The sequence below is a fragment of the Pantherophis guttatus genome, chromosome 4, assembly GCF_059756535.1.
Source record: "Pantherophis guttatus breed Tessera chromosome 4, ASM5975653v1, whole genome shotgun sequence".
NCBI classification, from domain to species: domain Eukaryota; kingdom Metazoa; phylum Chordata; class Lepidosauria; order Squamata; family Colubridae; genus Pantherophis; species Pantherophis guttatus.
Genome location: NC_142066.1, coordinates 125,360,461 through 125,382,943, shown reverse-complemented (window position 1 = coordinate 125,382,943; position 22,483 = coordinate 125,360,461). Strand labels below are relative to the sequence as shown.

At 35.9% G+C, this 22,483-nt stretch overlaps 1 protein-coding gene across 7 annotated transcripts; it reads left to right on the top strand.

Moving 5' to 3' along the window:
- Positions 1 to 188: 188 nt before the first annotated feature.
- C4H7orf78 (chromosome 4 C7orf78 homolog) lies at positions 189 to 19,835 on the top strand. 7 transcript variants are annotated; one of them, XM_087892722.1, is made up of 10 exons: positions 189 to 318; positions 3,354 to 3,421; positions 5,540 to 5,604; positions 7,397 to 7,442; positions 9,406 to 9,440; positions 10,125 to 10,592; positions 14,381 to 14,465; positions 17,437 to 17,582; positions 18,392 to 18,463; positions 19,373 to 19,835. In XM_087892722.1, the coding sequence occupies exons 6-10, from the start codon at positions 10,146 to 10,148 to the stop codon at positions 19,640 to 19,642; spliced, it is 1,020 nt and encodes a 339-aa protein (XP_087748848.1). In that variant the 5' UTR covers positions 189 to 318; positions 3,354 to 3,421; positions 5,540 to 5,604; positions 7,397 to 7,442; positions 9,406 to 9,440; positions 10,125 to 10,145; the 3' UTR covers positions 19,643 to 19,835. The 7 variants fall into 7 exon arrangements, with proteins under 7 accessions (XP_087748848.1, XP_087748850.1, XP_087748849.1 ...); XM_087892724.1 differs by having other exon boundaries at positions 9,401 to 9,440; XM_087892723.1 differs by lacking the exon at positions 5,540 to 5,604.
- Positions 19,836 to 22,483: the final 2,648 nt, after the last annotated feature.

The following is a 22,483-nucleotide window of genomic DNA, read 5'->3' as shown; positions in this document are numbered from 1 at the left end:
AATATTGATGCAGCTGCTGCAAACTAATTCTATCTACCCCCACTAGTTCTCATCAATCATAGGTATGGCAATAGTAGCCCCTTGAATAGTTCCAATTCTTCATCTGGCTTTCTTATAACTGATCTTTGTGAGGTCATAGATATTCCATCTAGATATTCTTTAGAATTACTTGTCATGGGCTCACTTCCCAGTAGAAGAATTCTGTGTCACTTGAGAATCATCATGATCTGAATGCTGCATTTAGATGTTTCTCCCTTTTCATCGATTGTGCATCATTGCTGTATGCAGGTCACATATTAAGATGACTAATATTTGTGTGTAAGTCTCGCAGTTAATGTTTTTACTTGTATTCTTTAAAATATAGCATAGAATATGCATTTCTCAGATAAATTTAGGCATTACAGAAAAATGTCTTTTCTATTAAGAAGTTTAATAATTATAATAATTTATGGCCCAAAACTTCAAATGAGGTTCTGCTTAATACTGACTGCTTGTCTAAGTTTAAATCCAGATATAGTCTGATACATTTAGCAACTTTGAAATTGGTGTAAATAATCTAATTTCTGTCTCAGCAAATTGATTAGTATATTATTCCATGCACTGGAAGATTATAACAAATAAACAGATCAAAAATATTCCAGATATTTGCTTTCCTTCTCTAATTATATATTTTGAAGACAATTGTATATTTTGAATATATTGATTACATATACAATGCTTTCATATTTTTAAAAAGAATGTATATAGACTATTGCACTAGTGGTTGTTCTTTGTTATATTTGATCCAGACTTTCTTTGCAAGGCAGCAAAATTATCTTGTCCCATTTTTCCCCCACAACAATAATAATGTGAGGTAGAACACACTGACATAGAGAATGACTGACTGAAAGACATCAACTAAAAGCAATGAAATCAGGTTTCCCCCATGCTGGTCCAATAATCAAATACAGTGTTTTTGCAGTGTTTCTTTCATAGCCTGAGATAAAATGGGTTGCTATTTAGTGTAATGATTAAAGCAGCAGGTTACAAACAGGAGACAGCAAGTTTTAGTCCTGTTTTAGGCATAAAGTGACCTTAAGCCAGTCACACTTTCTCAGCCCTAGGCAGGAGGCAATGGCAATGGTACTTCTGAAATCTTGCCAAGAAAACTGCAGGGAATTAGTTATCCAGGCAGTTTCTGCAATTCTTATAAGAAGACATATTTTCTCACAAAAGGATTAATCACAACAATTTTCATTTTCATTTCATTTGATTTCATTTCATTTCATCTCATTTCATTTCATTTATATACTGCCCTACTCCCGAAGGACTCAGGGTGGTGAACAGGCACAAGATAAAACACATAGAATACAAAAATTTAAGAGCAGAAGTAAAATCGAATTAAATCAATTTAGCCCAAGACAAATTTAAAACCCCAGGTTAAGAACAAATTAAAATTTACATTAAAATTTATATTAAAAAGAGAATGGGAGAGGTTAGGCCAGACCAGCCTGGTGAAATAAAAAGGTCTTGAGAGTGCGGCGGAAAGTGCATAGTTCCGGGATCCTCTGTATCTCTGGGGGGAGCTCGTGCCAGATAGTAGGTGCCCCCACAGAGAAGGCTCTCCCCCTGGGGGCCGCCAGCTGACATTGTTTGGCCAACGGCACCCGGAGGAGTCCCTCTCTGTGAGAACGTACTGGCCGGTGGGAGGCTGTTTGCGGCAGCAGGCGGTCCCGTAAATAACCAGGCCCTAAGCCATGGAGCGCTCTAAAGGTGGTAACCAAAACCTTGAAGCGCACCCAGAAGACCACCGGGAGCCAGTGTAGCTCGCGCAGGAGAGGTGTTACATGGGAGCACCACATCGCTCCCATAACCACCTGCACGACCGCACTCTGCGCCAGTTGGAGCCTCTGGGTGCTCCTCAAGGGGAGCCCCATGTAGAGAGTGTTACAGTAGTCCAGGCGGGAAGTGACGAGGGCATGAGTGACCGTGTTTAAGGAGTCCCGTTCCAGAAAGGGACGCAACTGGTGAATCAGGCGGACCTGATGGAAAATCCTCCCGGTCACGGCCGTCAAGTGCTCTTCTAAAGACAGCCGTGAATCCAGGAGGACGCCCTAGTTGCGAGCTCTCTCGGTGGGGGCCAGCGATTCGCCCCCAATAGTCAGCGATGGCGTCAACTGACTATATTGGGACACCGGAAACCACAGCCACTCAGTCTTGCATAGGTTGAGCCTGAGCCTGTTCCTTCCCATCCAGATCCGCACCGCCTCCAGGCACCGGGACATCACTTCAAGGGCATCGTTGGGGTGGTCATTTGACATTAAAATTTCATGTTAAACTGTACTGAAATCTGCAAAACTGACATCTCTCTGAAAGTGTGCAAGGTTGCCTTGACCCATGGCTGAAATTGTCTAGTGATGTAGACATATGTATTATTATTATTATTATTATTATTATTATTATTATTATTATTATTATTATTTATTGTTACTGTTATTGTTATTGTTATTTAGGCAATGTGTCATTGCAGAGAATTCCACAGTTGGGGAAAAATATATTTCTGTAGCAAAATGTGCTGTTAGATGTGAGGTAAATGTACCCTAGAGTAGAGTAGAGTAGAGTAGAGTAGAGTAGAGTAGAGTAGAGTAGAGTAGAGTAGAGTAGAGTAGAGTAGAAAAGAATAGAATAGAATAGAATAGAATAGAATAGAATAGAATAGAATAGAATAGAATAGAATAGAATAGAATAGAATTCTTTATTGGTCAAATGTGATTGCACACACAAGGAATTTGTTTTAGGTGTATATGTTCTCAGTGTACATAAGGAAAATAAATTACATTCATCAAGAATAAAAAGAGACAACACTTAGTGAGTAAAGGTTACTAATAAGCTATCAAATCGTACTAGGAACAAATAAAAACAATATAATTGAAAGATGCAAACAACATGGTTATAGTAATAAGTGGGAAGAGATAGAAGAAATAGTATCCTAGCGCCAATTTGGTGTAGTAATTAAGACATCAAGTTAGAAACTGGGACACCCTGAGTTCTAGTCCCTCCTTAGGCCCAAAGCCAGATGGATGATCTTGAGCTAGTAACTTTCTCTCTTGCCTTAGAAAGGAAACAATGGCAAACCATTTCTGAAAAGCCTTTCCAAGAAAATTGCAAGGACTTGTTCAGGCACTCTCTGTTCTATTGGATATAACTGAATGAAAGGGGGGGAAATATTGTTTTGATTTGCCCAGGCTAAAGTTAGAACCTGTCCTCTTAGCTTTTGAGTAGACTTTACACCTCTTGCTATCTTGTTTTAGCTGTCATCATTTCGTTATTAAGGTTTACTTTTTTAAAAAAAAAACTTTTAAATTTCATTTAAGTGAATGAAAATGCTGTACCTGGAAGGATAGCATTTTGAAGAGAAGACTTTTATATGAAAGAATCACAGGTATAGAACTGATGTTATTTTTCTTTAGAGAATTAGTAGAGAAATCTTTGTGTCGGTCCTGGATCTCTGAAAATGAGATCATAGCAAAACATGCCAGCCCAGTCTTATTATGATGTGAATTTTGAAATTAGCGAAGCCTATTTCACTGCCTCTTCCTGAGATCCATTGCTTTAATTGGATACATAGATTAAATGAGCTACATTTTTCTGAGCAGCCAGTATGCTCCTTAACGCTGGATCTAAATGTCAGATAGCTCAAGCACCGAGTGTGATTGATGGGAGGGGGGAGGAATACCACATTCATATCATTTGGAATACAGATGTCTTCAGCTCACAGCCCTTAGCTGCCTTAACAATCGAGAGTAATTTCCCCTGACAAATAGTCAAAATATAAACTGATCTTGAGAGCATGAAATTCCAGCAAACAGTGACAACATTGGATGCGCTAGAAATTATCCATCCTATGCCTTTTGGCACATAAAGCATCTTCATGAGTCTGCCTGGTGTTTCCTACTGAGTTAGTCTGCCAGTCTGGAAAGCTATATTTCCCAGAAGACTGTCTGATATATTGCAGTTTCAATATGCTAAGCATAAGAGAAGAATTAATGATTTATAGAGAGGCCTCCTGATTTTTGCTATTATCAGATACATTTGGAGTAAAAAATTCAAAAATTTTAGCAAGAGGTTCTCTGCCCAGTTGCTGAGTGGGCGTGGCCATGGTGGGGGTGGCCTAGTCAGCCTCCTGCACCACAGCGGGATGGTGGGGAGCATTTTTGCCCTCCTGGTGCTCCAGAGACTTTCCTTGAGCCTCCATGAGGGCAAAAATGAACTTCCCAGTCTCTGGAGGCCAGAAATGAGCCCATTTCCACCTTCCGGAATTTCCAGTAGGCCCGTTTTTTGCCTTCTCTGAGCCTCTGTGTGCGCCTTGCACTTACCTGCATCCAAAATGGGCCTTGTAGGGACTCCTGGGAGGGGTGGGCGGGGTGGGGCCAGCCAGGAGTGGGAAACAGCACAGAATCCAAACAGCACAGAATCTTAGCTAGAGGTTCTCCCAAACCCCTGCGAACCCCCAGCAGCCCACTCCTGGAGTAAAAATAAGGTCCTCATTTTATAATATTCAAAGATATTTTACTTCCAATCCAGGTCTAATGAAGTTATAGTGTAATTCCAAATTTCAGACTTGGGAATAAGTTATTTCCTATTAGCAGAGTATCATTCTGAAACAATACTATGAAAAGTTGACTAGCATAGGTGATGCTAGTCACCTTTAACAGGTAGGCAAATACAATAGGTGATTAAAAACAGCAATAGTTCTGTTTGCATGATGCTGCTTAAAGCCCAGTGGGATATTTTGGGGCTATTTGAATGTTGCATGTTCACTTCTAGTGAACATGCAACATACCAAGAAACATCTATGATCATTCTTGGATACACAAGGAGCATATCCAAGAATGCAGAAGGAGTGTATCAAGGAGTGTATAGTATAGTTTTATCTGCAAATGACATAAATACCCTTTTATAGGTAATCCTCGAAAAAAGATCTTAAACTAAAAGTCACTTATGACCATCTTTCACATGACTGTTGTTTGCAGCATCCCCATGGTTATGGGATCAAAATTCAGATGCTTGGCAAATGACTCATATTTATGATGATTGCAGTGCCCTATGGTCCTGTGATCACTCTTTGTGACCTTCTGAAAAGCAAAGTCACTGGGGAAGTCAGATCCACTTTATAACCGTGTTACTAACTTAACAACTGCAGTGATTTAGTTAACAATTGTGGCAAGAAAAGTTGTAAAATACAGCAAAACTCACTTAATTGTGGGCTCAATTGTGGTCATAAGTCAAGGACTACCTGTAATTGGAATAAAGTTTCTTCTTCCTGTTGATCCAGCAGATCAACAGGAGTATTAAGTAAAATTTGTATATATGTCTGCTGAAATTGGAGGAAAACTGTAGAGTCAAAAATAAAAGACACAAAATTATAAAAATAAGCAGAGCAAAAAATCAGAAAAATAAGTAATTGGATCTTGAGGAAATAAGCTTCATGTTTTATACTCAGTAAATGATAAAGTTATAAATATACCTCAAAACAGTGGCCTATCCTTTTTATATTCAGGTTTCCATTAATCTACAGCATACAAATGTTCAAAATCATTAAACTCAAACCTTTGGAAATAGAAGGTAATTGATTTAATAGCAAGTAGCCTAGAATTTTATACAATATTAATAACAGTTTAAAGTTGTTCTAGTCATACTATGGCATTGGTTGAGTAGGGCTTTACAAATTGTATTTTATGGCAATCTTTTCCGTCCCCCTCCTCAAAGCACAATCCAATATTCTATAACATTCTACCAATTAATTATGGAAGTTCTGTTTGTGTTGTCACCATTTACTTGATATAGATACGTCTCATTGTGATAATATCTCCCAGAATCTCAGAAATACCAAGATCTGGGAATTTTCTATGTTGCATTGCAAGTTGAAAAAAAAACTCTTGAAAGGAGGCCCAAGCCACTTAGGTAATTTATCCAAGCAAACTGCATGGCTATATGTTGAAAGTCACCAAGAATTAAACTCTAAAAAGAGCTCTTTCTATCTTTAACTGCTGTACACAAATCATTTACTACTCCCTTAACTTCTAATGTAGAACTTTCTTTATTAGCATTTCTGGATTGCTGACTTTGTCTCAAAGCATCAATACAGTAATATCTCAGTAGCCACATGAATGGCAAGAGACTGACATTTATTTATTTATTTATTGAATTCATATTGCCGCCTGTTCGTACATAGAGACTCAAGGTGGCTTACAAAATATAAAACCTCATTTAAAACAATAAAATTAATAAAAAAGAATCAAATAAATCAATATAATATAATAAAATCACCCCTGCTTTCCACCCCGGCAACAGCAGATCATACAAGCCATTTAATGGGCTCCATCCCGCTCTGGGTTCCCAGGCCCGCTGGCAGAACCAGGTCTTCAGCACCTTCTGGAAGAGTATTAGAGTGGGGGCCATTCTAATCTCTGGGGGTAGATGTTCCAAAGAGAGGAAACCACCACGGAGAATGCCCTTCTTTTGGGTCCCGCCAGTTGTATCTCCCACCAGATATATCTGACATGTCAGAAACCATCTATTGGGATTTTTTTAAAAAAAATTCTTTTAATACAGTACATATTTTTTTCAACATATTCTGAAATTCCATACTACTGTGTCTGTGTTCAAATGTATTTTGGAAGACTGCCATGCCATTCCAATTTTTTATTATTAATGTTCTTTTTATAATTTATTTATTTTTCAAATTTATATGACGCTCCATTTCACAAAATAATTGCATTTTTGTAGTAGACTTTTTAATTTTTTTAATCAGGTATACATATTTAAAAAATGCTTAGTAGTGCTTTCTGAATTCTTTTCTTTTTCTTGCTAATATATTGAAGATGACATCTTACGTCTTTTGATTTTTTTAAAAAGAATATCTATGTAGATATAGATGAGAAAATTCAACTATAAGCTTTTTTCTAAAGTTTATGCCACAGTACCATAGCAAGTAATATATTGCCATCTAGTGGCAATTTATCCTAATGTTTAAAAACTGAGTGATAAACATTCATTTTACTGTAATATACACCGAGGAATAAGTTTACAGTTAATATCATGAACACACAAAACAATAATTTGATGCAGCTCTTTATCATTGACTACATTGACAAAGTAGACAATTTAAATAATACAGGAATCATTTAATAATCTATAACAATATAACTAATATAATTTAATAATCTTTATAATAGTAATTATTTAATAGTAGTGAATAGTATAATAACAATTGATAAAATGTCAATAGTAGACACCATTTAATCTATATATTGAATTCAATATAAAAATACACTGATGAAAAACGGATCTTAAAAGATAATTTGGTTATATTAATCATTATATATAACTCTTTTTTTTTTTTTTTGCCTTACAGGGTCTTATATAATCTCAGCAAAGGCAAATGCATGAACCCATTAAATGTATCCTTTTTATTGTTGCTTCGGTGTTAACCTTTTGTGCCTTCTCATAGCCGTTGTTATATATTTTCTTTGCAAACCCCCCCTCCCCCCCGCAATTTCCAGGCATTGTTTGCAATGCACGAACAGGAGGCAAAACATCATAGGCCAAATCTGAAATACTGACTGTTGTGGTCAGAGCTTTAAATATTTTATTCAGGACTGAATAGAATGTTTGTAGGATTTATACATTATAGTGGGACAGCTAAGTTTCCCCTTAAACATCAATGCTAAGTAAACAAATAAAACATTGATTCCTAAAAGAAATTAGATGATCAATTCATATTCAGGGTATGAATGTTAATTAAAAAATATATGTTGTTTTTACTCTGCTTACTATTACTTTAGTATATAAAATAAATAAATAGTATATGAAATAACATTCCTAAATAAGACTTGCACTTTTACTAAACCTATGTTGTGGGGAAAGAAACAATAAATATAACTTTGTTGATCCATGAGGAGAAAAAAGTTGGAAATAGTTTTATATGATTAACCAAAATCTCCCCATCCCCCAAGGAACCAAGTTTTATAATTTCCAGAGCTCTTTAACAGTCTGACTCCTACTAAAAATGTAGAAAGAAGAGAATTTGAGACTCTTTTCTTTCTTGCCATATCTCATACTTTTTTCTTTGCTTAATGTGCCTGACATCAGATTAACAAACCTTAATCCAACTCTTATCTTGATGTCGAGGTCTGGGGACTTGAATGCACACTTGGCTTCATGTAAATTGGAATTTATTTTGGTTGTTCCTGAAAATTTCTACTAATGAAAAATAGCTTCTCTCTTTCATGACTTTTCTTTCTCCTAGCTAAAAAAAAGACAAAAGCAACAGTATGAAAACATTGGGCAGATTACAAATCAAATGCGTCCTATAAAATTCTATAAAAGAATCTGGACAATTTCTAAATAGATTCACATGGAAGCATTCCTTCATATTTTATGTTTGTTAGTCACTTTGTTCAACTGTAAGCAATGACCACAAACATGGGGAAAAAAGAATCCAACAAAAGCTTCAAAAATGAAATAGGAGAACAATTCTATTATATTTCACTGACATTCATTCAGTAGTTGAAGTTTTAAAATATATGATTTTTTTCAATTTATAATTTGAGGGAAATAAATAATCAAAATAATCTCTTATATAGAATTTAAGTAAAAAATTATCATAAGTAGAATAAATAGTATTGTATTATATTGATAGTAGTGTATAAAATATCTAGAAAGGTATAACCTATTTTGCCTTGTAACTTTTTTTGATTATTTAGCAATGTCAAAATATCTAGCAAAAGAACATAGCTAAACATAATTTTGCTGCTTCAAATAACGCACAAGTCCTAATAAACTAGTCCAAGTAGCTGTCATAGTTATGTGATAATATATATTGATTGTTTCATATGTTGTGTTTGGAGTTGTACTGATCTCCATATTGTAAAAATGGATTAGTCTGATGTACTACTATAGATTATAGTAGTGTGGTGTACTACACTAGTATGCAAGAGTGATATAACATATAACAATGTGAGCGAATTTATACTACAGTGTAGTGGTGCTGATGGTAGTGATATATTAGTAACTATAATATTTATTTGGAATCTCATTTTGAAAAATTTTCTTCAATAGTTTTTTTGTTTCTCGTTTTTTATTCCTAGCAGTTAAAATAAAGTCCTTGAATGGGTCTCTCTGTTGCCAAGTTTCATGTTAACTTTATTCCACCGACAGAGACACTATTTTCAGGGGCGTTTAAATGTAAATTGTAAATGGAGTCCTAAGGCAAAATTGTTGTTTCTTAGCAACTCAGATGAGTTGAATACAATTATGCATTTAGGCTTCTTTGTGCCACAAACAGGCATAAATATCTTCCAGAACAAACACTACTGTGAGTTTTTCTCTTTGCTTGATTTGCTCTAACATTTTGAAGCAAAGTCTAATACATCATGAACATTTTGAGAAAGGTGAAGGTGAGTAAAACTATTTAACATGTTTAATTCATTCTACATTTTACCTTTTTAATGTATGTATTTGCTTGTTTCAGAGGAAATAACATGATTGGCCATTACAGTCTATATTCTATATCTCATAGTTTTGTTGAAACGCAGGCTGTCTAGCTTGCAGGCTAACTGGTGATTTCATATATTTATTTGTTACTGATAATTCTCTGCCATTCTTCTCAAAACAGCTATTTTCATAGCACTGAGCTTACTTTATTTCTTTGAGGCTCTGCACAAAAAAAACAAAACAAAACCCCATGAAGTACAACATTTGTTTCTCTTCATGAATTGTGTTCTTTAGTAAGTTTTCACAACTTTGTTAAAAGAGGTTCCTGCTATTTTGCTTGTAATCTTTTTGTTTCTCTACCTAATTCTCACAGCGAGTGCTGTGTTGTATTATAAATTTGAGATGTGCCACAACTCCAGTGTTTTCTATACCTTCTAGTTATTAGTTCTGAGAGTGTTTTATTGAAGGACATTCTTATGTAAATGTAATAATATGCACTGGTGAAAATATTATGAGTGTACATGAAAGTGTACAGGAATTCCTGTAATTTTATATGTTGATATTAGAATAATGCATTTATTCACTGCCGTAGAATACCAAATTAACAACCAATAATAATAAATTTCATTTTTAAAAACTTTTTTCAGACTTAAGGGGAGAAGTACACTATGTTTCCCAGTGCCCTTATCAAGAAGCCATCCATATGTTCTTTTGACTCAAAACAAAAATTTGCTACAAACCTGAAGTTAGCATTAGAACGAAATCAAATCCGTATATCGAAGCAGTGGAAAGCCCCTCCAGAAAGACAAGGGTGGATGTGCCAACCACCAGATTTTAGCTATAAAGTGCATTTATCTTCACATAAGCCAGTTGGAAAGTTCCAAGAGCTGAAAAAAAAGAGAAAAAAGAAGACATTTTTTGAAGACTTACATAGAATAAGATCAGGTTTGATTGTCCCAGAGGACAATCTGAGACAAACAGAAGAGGACAAACAAACAAAGATTGTTACCAAGTTTCCTTATACAAGCTCCTGTGAAGCCAAGTTAATGTTTGTGAAGATGGGAAAATTTACTAGCAACACATACCAAGATCCCAAACCATATGATTATAGACAGGTAAAAGTTCAGTTGAGGCTGAAGCAATAATCTGTATAATTGTTCTATCTGAGACTTATGCTACTTTATACAGGTGATATCAATCCTATTTTGTATGAGCTACAAAACATTAACAAAGATCGGGTATCCTTTGAGAGGCTCAAAAACAACAAGATGGGAGCTATGATCACTCAATCAGAGCCTTACCCACTTTTGAACATGAGTGGCAGACACAACACATAAAAAAGGGGGCAGGACTTTGTCTGAACTGCTATTTTGAACACTCTGTAAGTGTTCTCCAACAAATAAAAAAGATCATTTTCTGCACAGTAGTACACTTGCAGCAAAAGTCTTGGCCAGATGAAGATTGTGGTGTGGATCATATTTAACTGCCCTTTGGGAGGGTTAGTTTATGTGGCTAATAATAGCCTTTGAAAAATTTCTTTGAAGCCTTGGGGATTCTCAGAAAATTCTTGAACTATTGGAATATTTATCTTCAGTCCCTTTGCTCAGTTAGTACCTGGAGAATTTTTGAGTTTTCTTATTAGACTCAAGTACTTTTAAACTAGTTCAACTTAAAATTTATTTCTTCCACTTATGTTCCATTGGTTTTCTCCACTCGTTCACAGCATGAATTAGTTGTAAATTAGCTCCTCTGTGATATTGTTAAATTAGCAATATTATTTTTATTGCTGGGAAGCTTTGAGAACACAGCTGAGACAATAACCTTTTCTAATGTAATGTTTTCATGCAAGAACTGTTTTTGAAATGATTCACATATGGAAATTATTTCACTGATTTTTTTTTATTTATTTTTTTTTTGTATTCCATAATATTTTTCACAGGGAGGTTTCTTTGTAGTTCATTTGTATTGCCTGCACGATTATTACAAAAGATAGAATTTTGAAAAAACATGGTACTTCCCAGGAATGCACCAAATAATTTTGATTAAGGATGTTTTGTCAGTTTCCTTATTGGCTTCTAGACTTACAAGATTGACGTCAGCTCTCATAATCAGATAGGAAACATGACCAGATGCACTAATTCTACTTTATTGTAAGGCTACATTAACAGAATCTTGCAAGTTTGAAGGTATAAACTTCCTGCCATCACTTCTAACTCCTTGACTAATTAGGGTGGGTCTTTCCTAAATTTCTTTCTTTGATCTATAAGCCATTGGAAGGGGGCTCCTCCCTCTCTTGTCTGACTTAGGTAGCATCTCTTCTTATCCTCTCGGTCATCCAGCTATTCCATCATCTATTGTGAACTTAATTTTAAGGGACAAAATAGTTCTATCCAGAATAAGTTGAATAACATCATTTTGAAAAACCCTACTATAGTTTATATTGTCTATCTATCTTACCAGGGTTGAGCACTGTTTTTAAAGCTCATCTCCAATCCAGTTCATTATTGATTTTAGCCATCTAGTCAAATCATTGATCTGTTGTTCAGATTTGAGTGAAAAGGAGAAATAGTTTTATTATCATCAATATGTTTATGAGATTTTATGTATAAAACTTGCTCAAACATCTTCAAATGACTTATTTGTGTAATTGAGATCTTTAAAAGATAAGATGTGCTCTAAGATGATTATAGAGCATTATAGAGCATTACAAGATCAATATTATGGCACTACAAGTCTTCCAGCAATATCTTTTTGAATTAAACTTCTACTTTGGGTTAGAATACAGAATATAGGGAAGTGGGTGGTATGGTGTGTTATGAAATTTACTACAAGCATTTATGTGTGCCAATTATCAAAATACCAGACTAATTGAAAAACTTATTTCTGACTTAAAAGGACCATGTATTATTAACAGATTGTTTTATGATCTTTAGAGCCTCTAAAGAAATGAACATATGGTTTATCACTGAGAATGTAGCAATAATTGAATAGTAATAAATGTCAGTCTTTTTCTGCTCTTTCCTTTTATGCATATGTTCATTGATTAGACTATGATTAAAAAAACCCATAATACATATATTTATAGTACATTACACATCAAGGGTGAAATCCAGCAAGTTCTGACAAGTTCTGGACAACTTATAGTGGAAATTTCGATCAGTTCGGAGAACCGACAGCAGAAATTTTGAGTAGTTCAGAGAACCAGTAAATACCATCTCTGGCTGGCCCCAGAATGGGGTGGGAATGGAGATTTTGTAATATCCTTCTCCCAGGAGTGGGGAGGGAATGGAGATTTTGCAGTATCCTTCCCCTGGAGTGGGGTGGGAATGGAGATTTTTCAGTATCCTTCTCCTGCCATGCCCACCAAGCCACACCATACCCAACAAGCACCCTCACAGAACCGGTAGTAAAAAAAATTGGATTTCACCACTGTTACACATCATTAAATGTTCGTTTTCTTTTGCACTCTAACCCCAAATATACATTTTATTATTATCATATTTCCTGAACTGCAAAGTATGAAAACTGAAAGATAACTTCATTCTAATCTCTGTCTTAGTTTTTGAAAGGGTGATAGCAGATCCTTTCACCTTAAGAGAAAGAACAAATACAATGTTTTCTAGTAGCCCAAAGGAAATTCATTTCAATTCCTGGGTGGATTGATTAATTACATGCCATCAAGTCATTGTCAACTCTTAGTTACCATGTAGATAAATTTTGTCCATGATACTCAACCTCATCTTTCAGATCTCCCAACAGTACATCTATTGCCATTGTAATTGAATTTATCCACTTTGCTGCTAGATGTCCTGTTCTTCTCAAAGGTGCTTTTTCAAAAAGCAACTGGACTGTTTTTTCCTTAAGGAAGAAGAACAAAACATTTTGCTTCTTATCCAAGATGCTCCATCAGTTGTGATGGCAGTTGGGGGAGGGGGGAATGGAAAGATAGGTATTGACAGTTGAGACTGAATGGTGGAAGTTGGAAAGATATATTCTAACCAGATAATATGGGAGGGGAATAGAAGGATTATATTTCTTTACAGTGATCTGGTAGTTAGCATTCTCCCCGAGAGCTCTTGAAGCCACTTGGGGGCTTTATCTTTGCCCTAAGGGTCACATGAATCAGAGTGCAATTGTTTGTGGAATTTTTTTGGAAATGCTGCAAGGGCTAAGTTGTCGACTGAAGATAGGTTGTATCTTATCCGTCTCTTTCTGTTGTGAATGGCCTCTTTTACCTCTTTTTCAAAAGGATAAGTCAGAACCTATCCTTTCACCTCCCACCACAGTCTCAACTGTCAGTCCATCCTCCCCCCCCCACCCCATCACAACTGATGAAGCTTCTTGGATGAGAAGAGAAATGTCTTGTTCTTTTTCCTCAAGAAAAAACAGTCCAGTTGTCTTTTGAAAAAGCATCTTTGAGACAATTATGACCTGGTTGACAGAATCTCCACAGACAATCCTCTTCTTCCCTTTCTTCCACCTTTCCTAGCAGTAGAAGCTTCTCTAGAGAGTTAGATAATGCACATAATATATCCAAAGTAAGATTATTTGACTTTTGTTCCTGAATTGTTTAATATTAATTTGCTTATTTTAGAGTAATTATTCAGAAGATATACCAACAAAGATATGATATTTAAAAAACAGGAAAAAACAGTCTGAATAAATAAATACCAACTAATAAAATTAAAAAGGAAGCAAGAGAGGAGCAGAATAATTTCAATTCAGAATATCATAACAGGAGGTTACAAAAAGAAAAAGCTACTTGTCAGTATGGCAAAATTTTTACTGTCCTAATGAACCATTATGAATGCCTAATTGGAGACAATTCATGAAACACGTCTTTAGAGTTGCTTGCCATCAAAACCATATCTTTCTCCTTTGTTTTTTCCCCCTCCCTTTGTAGTATGACCAAGGAATTCCAGATTTTGTGACAAGTTATGCCAGGGATCCTTTAAATCTAAAGTTCAAATCACAATGCTTAAGCAAAAGTAAGTCTTTGCTGATGTATTAAGGTAAGTATGAAACTTCACATGGATCATATAAACATTACAGTTTAGACCTAATCTTTTCACATTAATAAATATTGGGATGAAGATACTTCAAGAAGTCAAAGAGACGCTTGAAATTTGATATATGACCATTAATTTTCTGGAGTTGAAACATACATTGAGCCCCGTGTAGCTATTTATTTACTTTTTAGAACAAGTACAAGAAAGGTTAGCTGTTAGTGATCGTTAACAAAATATTTGTTATGAGTTCCATTTGACACTCTATGTATAGAATTCATGTGCCAACATTAATCCTTGGAGATGTTTAAAGTTCAGCTAATCTTTATATATTAATAAATATAAAATTCAACGAAGTTGCTCCAGTTTTTCACTTTTAGGACATGACAAATAATCTAAACTATATATTGTGTTCTCCATACTTCACAGATACAAAAATAGCAATGTTAAATGATAGGTTGTGATCCATGAAACTATGCCTTTGGTGGAAAGGAGAATATCTGCTGCAGTTCTTCCAAAATTTCACATAAGATTTAACATAGATTCCCACAGTTAATAGTAACACCACTACATAGAATAGTTTGGGCAGTACTATAGTAATGTGCGACAATTATGTTGGTCAATAAGTTCCAAATGAAGGAATTAATTTTCCTGCTTTCATTCTTATAATGTAAGATAAATTTAAGCCTATAGCTCTTCTTTCTATGAAAGATGGAAAATATAGTCTGATGGTAGCCCATATTAAAAAATAAACACTTCTTCAGATGCACTGAAAATAATTTGGAAAATAAAGAATCATTGTACCAGGTACTCAGTAAAGAAGGTAAAATGGACAGATAACAAATTTATATTCAATTTACGTTTTATTTTACAAAAGTATATGCGCTCCATTAAGAAACTATGAAAAACATAAAACATATAATAATAAGAGTTGGAAGGGATCTTGGATGTCTTCTAGTCCAAATTCATGCTCAAGCAGGAAATCCTATACCATTTCAGACAAATGGTTGTCCAGTCTCTTTTTGAAAACCTCCAGTGATGGAGCACCCACAACTTCTGAAGGCAAGCTGTTCTATTATTGATTACGCTCACCGTTAGGAATTTTCTCCTTAGTTCTAGGTTGCTTATCTCTTTGTTTAGTTACCTTCCATTGTTTCTTTTCAGTTTGAAGACACAAGACATTAACTTGAAATAGATAGGCATTTCCTGACCATGCTCCTGATTTGAATTTAAATCATGGTTTTCAGTCAGGATTCATGTTGAATTAGGCATCCTTGAAGGAGCAGGATAGCACTGCAGTGGAGACCTGAAGCCAAACAGTGAATTCTGACCACTGCAATCTTTCCAGATAAAGGACAAATTGTGAGGTCACCCAATTGGATTCTGAACAGTTGCTCCTTGTTAATAGACTGCAGAACCTGAGGTTTTTGTAGTTGGCTCATGAGCTGAGGGAGAGCAAAGCTACAGGCAGGGCAGGCTTTGGCCTAATTTTCTACCCAGAAACAATTCAGAGGCTTCATTTAGATCTCCCCCCACCCCCACACACAATGCCAGAATCAGCTTTCACACTGCCAGAATCATATCACAAGGGTGCAGGAAGGATCTAAATCTAAACCTATAATTTGTACTCAAATATAAATATTCCCATCAGGATATATTAGCTTTTTGTATGATGCCCAAGTCTGTTTGCCTATTTGACGTTTGAGGTTGATTTCTGTTAAGTATATTCAGCTCTAGGTAATGTCAATTATTAAGAAATAATATCAGTAGTCCTTGACTGACAACCACAATTGAGCCAAAAATTGTTTAATGTTAAGTGCATTTACGACATTTCTTGCCACAGTTAAGTGAATCACTGCAGTTGATAAGTGGATCTTGCTTCCCTATTGACTTTTGCTTGTCAGAAGGTTGCAACTACATGATCTTGGGACACAGCAGCAATCATAAGTATGAAACAGCTGCCAAACATCTGAATTTTGATCACATGATCATGGGGCTACTACAAAGGACATAACTGAAAAATTGTCATAAGTCACTTTTTTCAGTGCTGTTATAACTTTGAATGGTCATTAAATGAACTTTTGTAACTACCTGTATAAGGAAGAAGACATTTTTTGTGGAAAATAGGATCTTGGACTAAGTAGATCTTTAATCTGACCTATAGAATTCCTTTTACTTTTCTTCAGTTCTACTGAATTTTTAAAATTAGTGCCTTGCATATGTCTAATTCTGTCTGTTTCTCTTTTTAATAATGTGTTTTGCTGACCAAAATAAATAGTTATTAAGTTAGAAGAGTATTCATTATTCAGTATTTATTAGGAATACTGTACTTAATGTTTTTAGTAGGCAGTTATTGTTATGTGATTCAATCCACTATCTGCATACTTTGCAAAATGCCCAGTGATACCTGAGGGAGAAGCTGGGTGAGGGTTTTTTTGGTAATCCTATTGCTCAACAAGATTTTTTTCTGGGAACCTTTTAGAGATGCTTTCATGAAAGTTTGCAGGTGAAAACTTGCATTCACATAGTTTTTATTACGGTAGTTTCATTTTAAAAATTGATGTTAAAACAACTTTCAAAGCTTTCTTTTTTTGTAAATAGTCTAGGCATGCTTTAAAATGGTTATTTCTTAATTGGTACAGATAAAGTAGACTGGGAAGTTAAAAAAAATCAAAGAAGGAAAATCCACTACCATCTGATTACCAGAAAATTACTGATGTCCATGGATTAACTTGGATACTTTACATTGTATTTTAAAAATGTCCCTGCCTTTTCTAAAGTAATAAGAATAGCACATACTCTGCCTATTATTAATTTAAATTCTTAGTGTAGACAATTTGCATTCTATTTTCAAGTCTGCTTTGGATTGCAGGCTTAAGTCCTTCTATTGTTAACAATAGCATGGTATGGTTATTAAGCACAAACTATTGTTTTTTTTGTAAATTTGCTTCAGTTTATGGACTGCCTCCTCTGAAAGATGAAAAAAAACAGTCAACCTCGAAAGAAAGATTCATGACCCACAAGCCTCAAGAACTGAAGTGGGATTCAAAGCTATTTCTACCCAAGGAGCCCTGGCCTACAAAAGCTTGTTCCTTTACGGTTAGTATAAATCAGGTTTTGATTCTTCTTTATCTGCCATTTGTCCATAGGTGTTTTGAGCATTGTTAAGGAGAATATTAGTTGCAGGAGTTTTAAAAGCCTCAGTAATTATTGTCATTTGCTGGAGTTTAGCACCTGCTCTACCCCAATATGGGATGGAGCATCTGCTTCCCTTTTGCCTTTCTGGTACTTTGACAGAAAAACACTTAATCTCTCCCCTGGCTCAAGGTGATAAAGGGAGGAGAACTTGTGGCTCAGAGGTTAATACAACTGCCTAATATGCAGGCAGCCCAAGTTTGAATCTGAATAAGGGTATGGCTAGCTGATGAGAGCTAAATAGCTTGAAATAGATCTATAGTAGTCTCCCTTTATTTTTTTATCAGTGAAATATAAATTATATATATATATAAATTTGGTATAAAATGGTTTGTCATGAATCCGACTACTTGAGGGCTCCTGGATTGGAGCTGAAAGTATGCAGTATGCTCTCTGCCACATGCTCCCTCCCACATGTTGGGGTAGACCAGGTGTCTCGATAGAAAACACACACACACACACACGCACATATTCAAAATACATAAGGTTTATTTTCTTTTGTCTTTTAAATTATTTCTGTAAGAAGTTTCCTTATTGTTATGGTTCATTGCACAGTCAGCCAGATGTTTGGATTGGATTTGGCATTTTATCTTTCAAATCTTTATTATTGACATTATTGTTTGCTGTGACTTCCTATTTAGTTAAAAAATAATTTTCTGACTGCAGAAGTATTTAATTGTTCTCCCAAACTGTTTTAATTATTTTATTTTCAGAGGCATAGAAACCATTGGAGTGCACCTATAGATCGTGTAGAAGAAACATTAAGCAAACTGTGGCTGAAAGAGGCAAGCAATTTTTCACTAAGTATTTTTAGTAGCCTACCAAAATATTTTAGTCTGGCTTTCTGAATAGATTAAATAAATATAAAAAAAGTTTAGCTAAACTTTTTTTGCTGTTACTGGGTTGATAAACATGTAAAATATGATTTTGAACTTAGCTATCTCCAATCTTATGTCCCAAAGCTGTTTTTTTTTGAGGGTTTTTTTTCCTTGAAACCTTTCACTTCTCATCCAAGAATCTTCTTCTGAAAAAACACCTTTGGGACAACCATGACCTGGATGATCGAGAATTTCATAGGCTATAATCTTTTTTCCTTGAAATAATTACTTTCATATTTTATGATATGCTGTGTGATATTTTCTGAGTGTATTTCTTCAGGACATAGCTGGAATTTATTTTGGCCTGGAACAAATATGGCTCATTAAAACCATTGTAAAATACTTATTTTGTTTACACAGTTTTGTTATTTGAACTCCTGAGAAGTATCAAACAATATTGAGCCTTGTGTAGCTGCTGAATTTTTAAAAGATGCTAACTGTTATTATGTGATAAAAAGTTGCACAATCAGGCAGCCTGTGTTGCTGTCATTATGGTTACACTATTGGAGAATTGGATTTTTTAAAAAATGATAGACAACAATAAAAAAGAAGAGGCATATAAAATGTTGACTAGTTAGATAAGTGGTGAGGATGAGTGTATTAAATAAGTGAGTTCTAGGAGAAACAAATGCACTTTCTGTGGATTGCAAAGGGCAAAATATAAGTTGCTGGAGATGAGAGAATGAAAGAAAGGAAGTCTGAAATAGCAAGATTAGGATATATGCTCTAGTCTAGGATAATGTGCAAATGGATTATGGCAAATCCTTGGATACTTTCTCTAGGAATCACAGTGAGTGTTCAATTGTTTCATTCTAGGCAATTAAGAATCAGAAAGAAATCAGAAGGAAAACAGTAGAAAATATAAAGCAAAAATTACCAAGTATACCTGTTTCCATTCGAAAGCAACAATTGACTGGAAGGAAGGAAGAAAAAAGCTTACCCAAAACACTCCATTCCCCATCACTATCCTTAGGACATTGTGAATGGTCAATGGCTAAGAATATGAGCCTTGTAAAGCCAGAACCTTTAGGCTTCTTGCTGCCCACAGGTATAGCTCAAACTGTACCGGAGCTGAAATACAAGTAATGAAAATATTTCCAAAAAATTTGCCTAAATGTTACTACTATTGCTTTTTAACATTTAGAATCAATGGTATTCCGGCTAGTATAGAATAATTTATTTCATACCTGTGCGCCCATGCTATTAGTTCAGTGAATGTTAAATTAAAAAGCAAAACACATGTACATACATAATAAATGATCATAAAATGTCCATAAAACTGCTATCAGCACTTTAATTTACTTAAAAAGAAGAAAGATCAAAACTATTATAAATATAATCATATTATATTATAATCATTATATTGTAAAAAGAATAGGTCTACAGAAATACAGGTAGTCCTATTCAGTCAGTGACTGTTCAAAGTTATAATGGCACTTATAATGGGGCGTATGAGAATTTATTACAACCTGTGAGGTTGTGGCCATTGCAGCATAGGGCAGCATAGGGCCTGCTGGCTGCCAGAAGAAAAAAAGCCCAGAATCGAGTGGATGTAACTCCACTCGGGAGTTAGGGCTGTAGAAAGAAAAATCTTGGTTCCGTAGGAGAAACCTGGCTAAAAGAAAAACACACATAAAACCTACGAAAAGGAAGAAAAAAGTAAGAATATATATATATATTGGGATGTCACTTAACTATGGCTATACAAACATCTTGATTTACGTAGAAAAAACCCTGGCTAAAACAGTAATGCACATATAGACCTACGAAAAAATGAACAAAATAAATATTTGACCGTTACAGGGAGGAGTCATAAAATGAGGGTGTGGCTAGCCGATGAAGCCAAATAAGGCAGAAATAGATCTATTCTAGTCTCCCTTAAGTCTTGCAGCAGACAACATAATGCTGCTTAAATGATAATAGTGATTAATAGAAAATAGTGATTTGGGATGTCACTTAACTATGGCTATACAAACATCTTGATTTACGTTTGGTTATTCGGGTCTTCTCCCACGTAAAATTGGAAGTGTCTTGGCGACGTTTCGACGAAGTCTCATTCGTCATCTTCAGGCTAGTGTTCTCGGCTTCGTGCTTCCAGGAGCAATGTGAGATCGCAGCTGTCTCTTCCTTTTAACTGCTAGTGGGGGTGTGAGCTGATTGGGTGGGAACTTGGCTGTGTTCTGATTGGGTGGAGGTGTGTTCTGATTGGTTAGGGGCTTGGCTGTGCTCTGATTGGATGGGGGGTTGGTTGTGCTCTGATTGGCTGGGGGTGTGTTCTGTTTGGGTGGGGGCTTGGTTGTGCTCAGCTTAGTCTGAGTTGCAGGGGGATTTGAGCTGGTGAGCTGCGTTGTTGTTGTTTGGCTTTGTGTTTGTGGCCGTGTGAGCTCTTCATGGTGGGTGTCAGTCTGCTTCATGTATGGATTGGAGGGGTTTAAAGTGGCTAATGATGCAGCTGTGGTCTGGCTTCTGGTCCTTGGTCGTGGCTCATTATCAGTGTGGGTTTGAGTCTGCTTTCTGCGTGGATGTGTGGTGGTGACATCCTGTGTGGCTCTCGTGAGTGTGGGTCTGGTGTCATTCGTCGTGTTAGGGAATCGTTTGTCAATAAGGGCGGGTTTCCAAATGGCTGGTAGGCGGGAGGTATCGTCTCGTTTGTTCATGCTGTGTGGGCGTTTTTCTATCTCGATGGCTTCTCTGATTATTCTGTTGTTAAAGTGTTCAGTTTTGGCGATAGTTCTGGTCTTTTTAAAGTCAATATCATGTCCTGTGGCTTTAAGGTGTTGGACCAGGGAAGAAGTTGGTTCCTCTTTTCTGACTGAGTTCTTGTGTTCTTCTATGCGTGCACTTATTCTATGCGTGCACAAACCAACAGACGAGACGATACCTCCCGCCTACCAGCCATTTGGAAACCCGCCCTTATTGACAAACGAGTCCCTAACACAACGAATGACACCAGACCCACACTCACGAGAGCCACACAGGATGTCACCACCACACATCCACGCAGAAAGCAGACTCAAACCCACACTGATAATGAGCCACGACCAAGGACCAGAAGCCAGACCACAGCTGCATCATTAGCCACTTTAAACCCCTCCAATCCATACATGAAGCAGACTGACACCCACCATGAAGAGCTCACATGGCCACAAACACGAAGCCAAACAACAACGCAGCTCACCAGCTCAAATCCCCCTGCAACTCAGACTAAGCTGAGCACAACCAAGCCCCCACCCAAACAGAACACACCCCCAGCCAATCAGAGCACAACCAACCCCCCATCCAATCAGAGCACAGCCAAGCCCCTAACCAATCAGAACACACCTCCACCCAATCAGAACACAGCCAAGTTCCCACCCAATCAGCTCACACCCCCACTAGCAGTTAAAAGGAAGAGACAGCTGCGATCTCACATTGCTCCTGGAAGCACGAAGCCGAGAACACCAGTCTGAAGATGACGAATGAGACTTCGTCGAAATGTTGCCAAGACACTTCCAATTTTACATGGGAGAAGACCCGAATAACCAAAGACCTATATATATATATACATATACATATACATATACATATACATATACATATACATATACATATACATATACATATACATATACATATATATATATATATATATATATATATATATATATATATACATACATACATACACACACACACACACACACACACACACACACACACACATATATATATACATACACAAAACAAAACAAATAACAAGACATACAAAACATGTAAACAAAAATTCAAATATCCATCTTATTCAATTTGATGCAACTGTACTGTCTGTTCTTATTTTGACTCCTGCTTGTTGGTCTTTCTCTTATATTTGTCTTTATAATTCGCTGTTAACCTGCATTGGTAATGTATGTTCCTATTTTTGTATTGGGTCATTCTTCCTAAACTTTT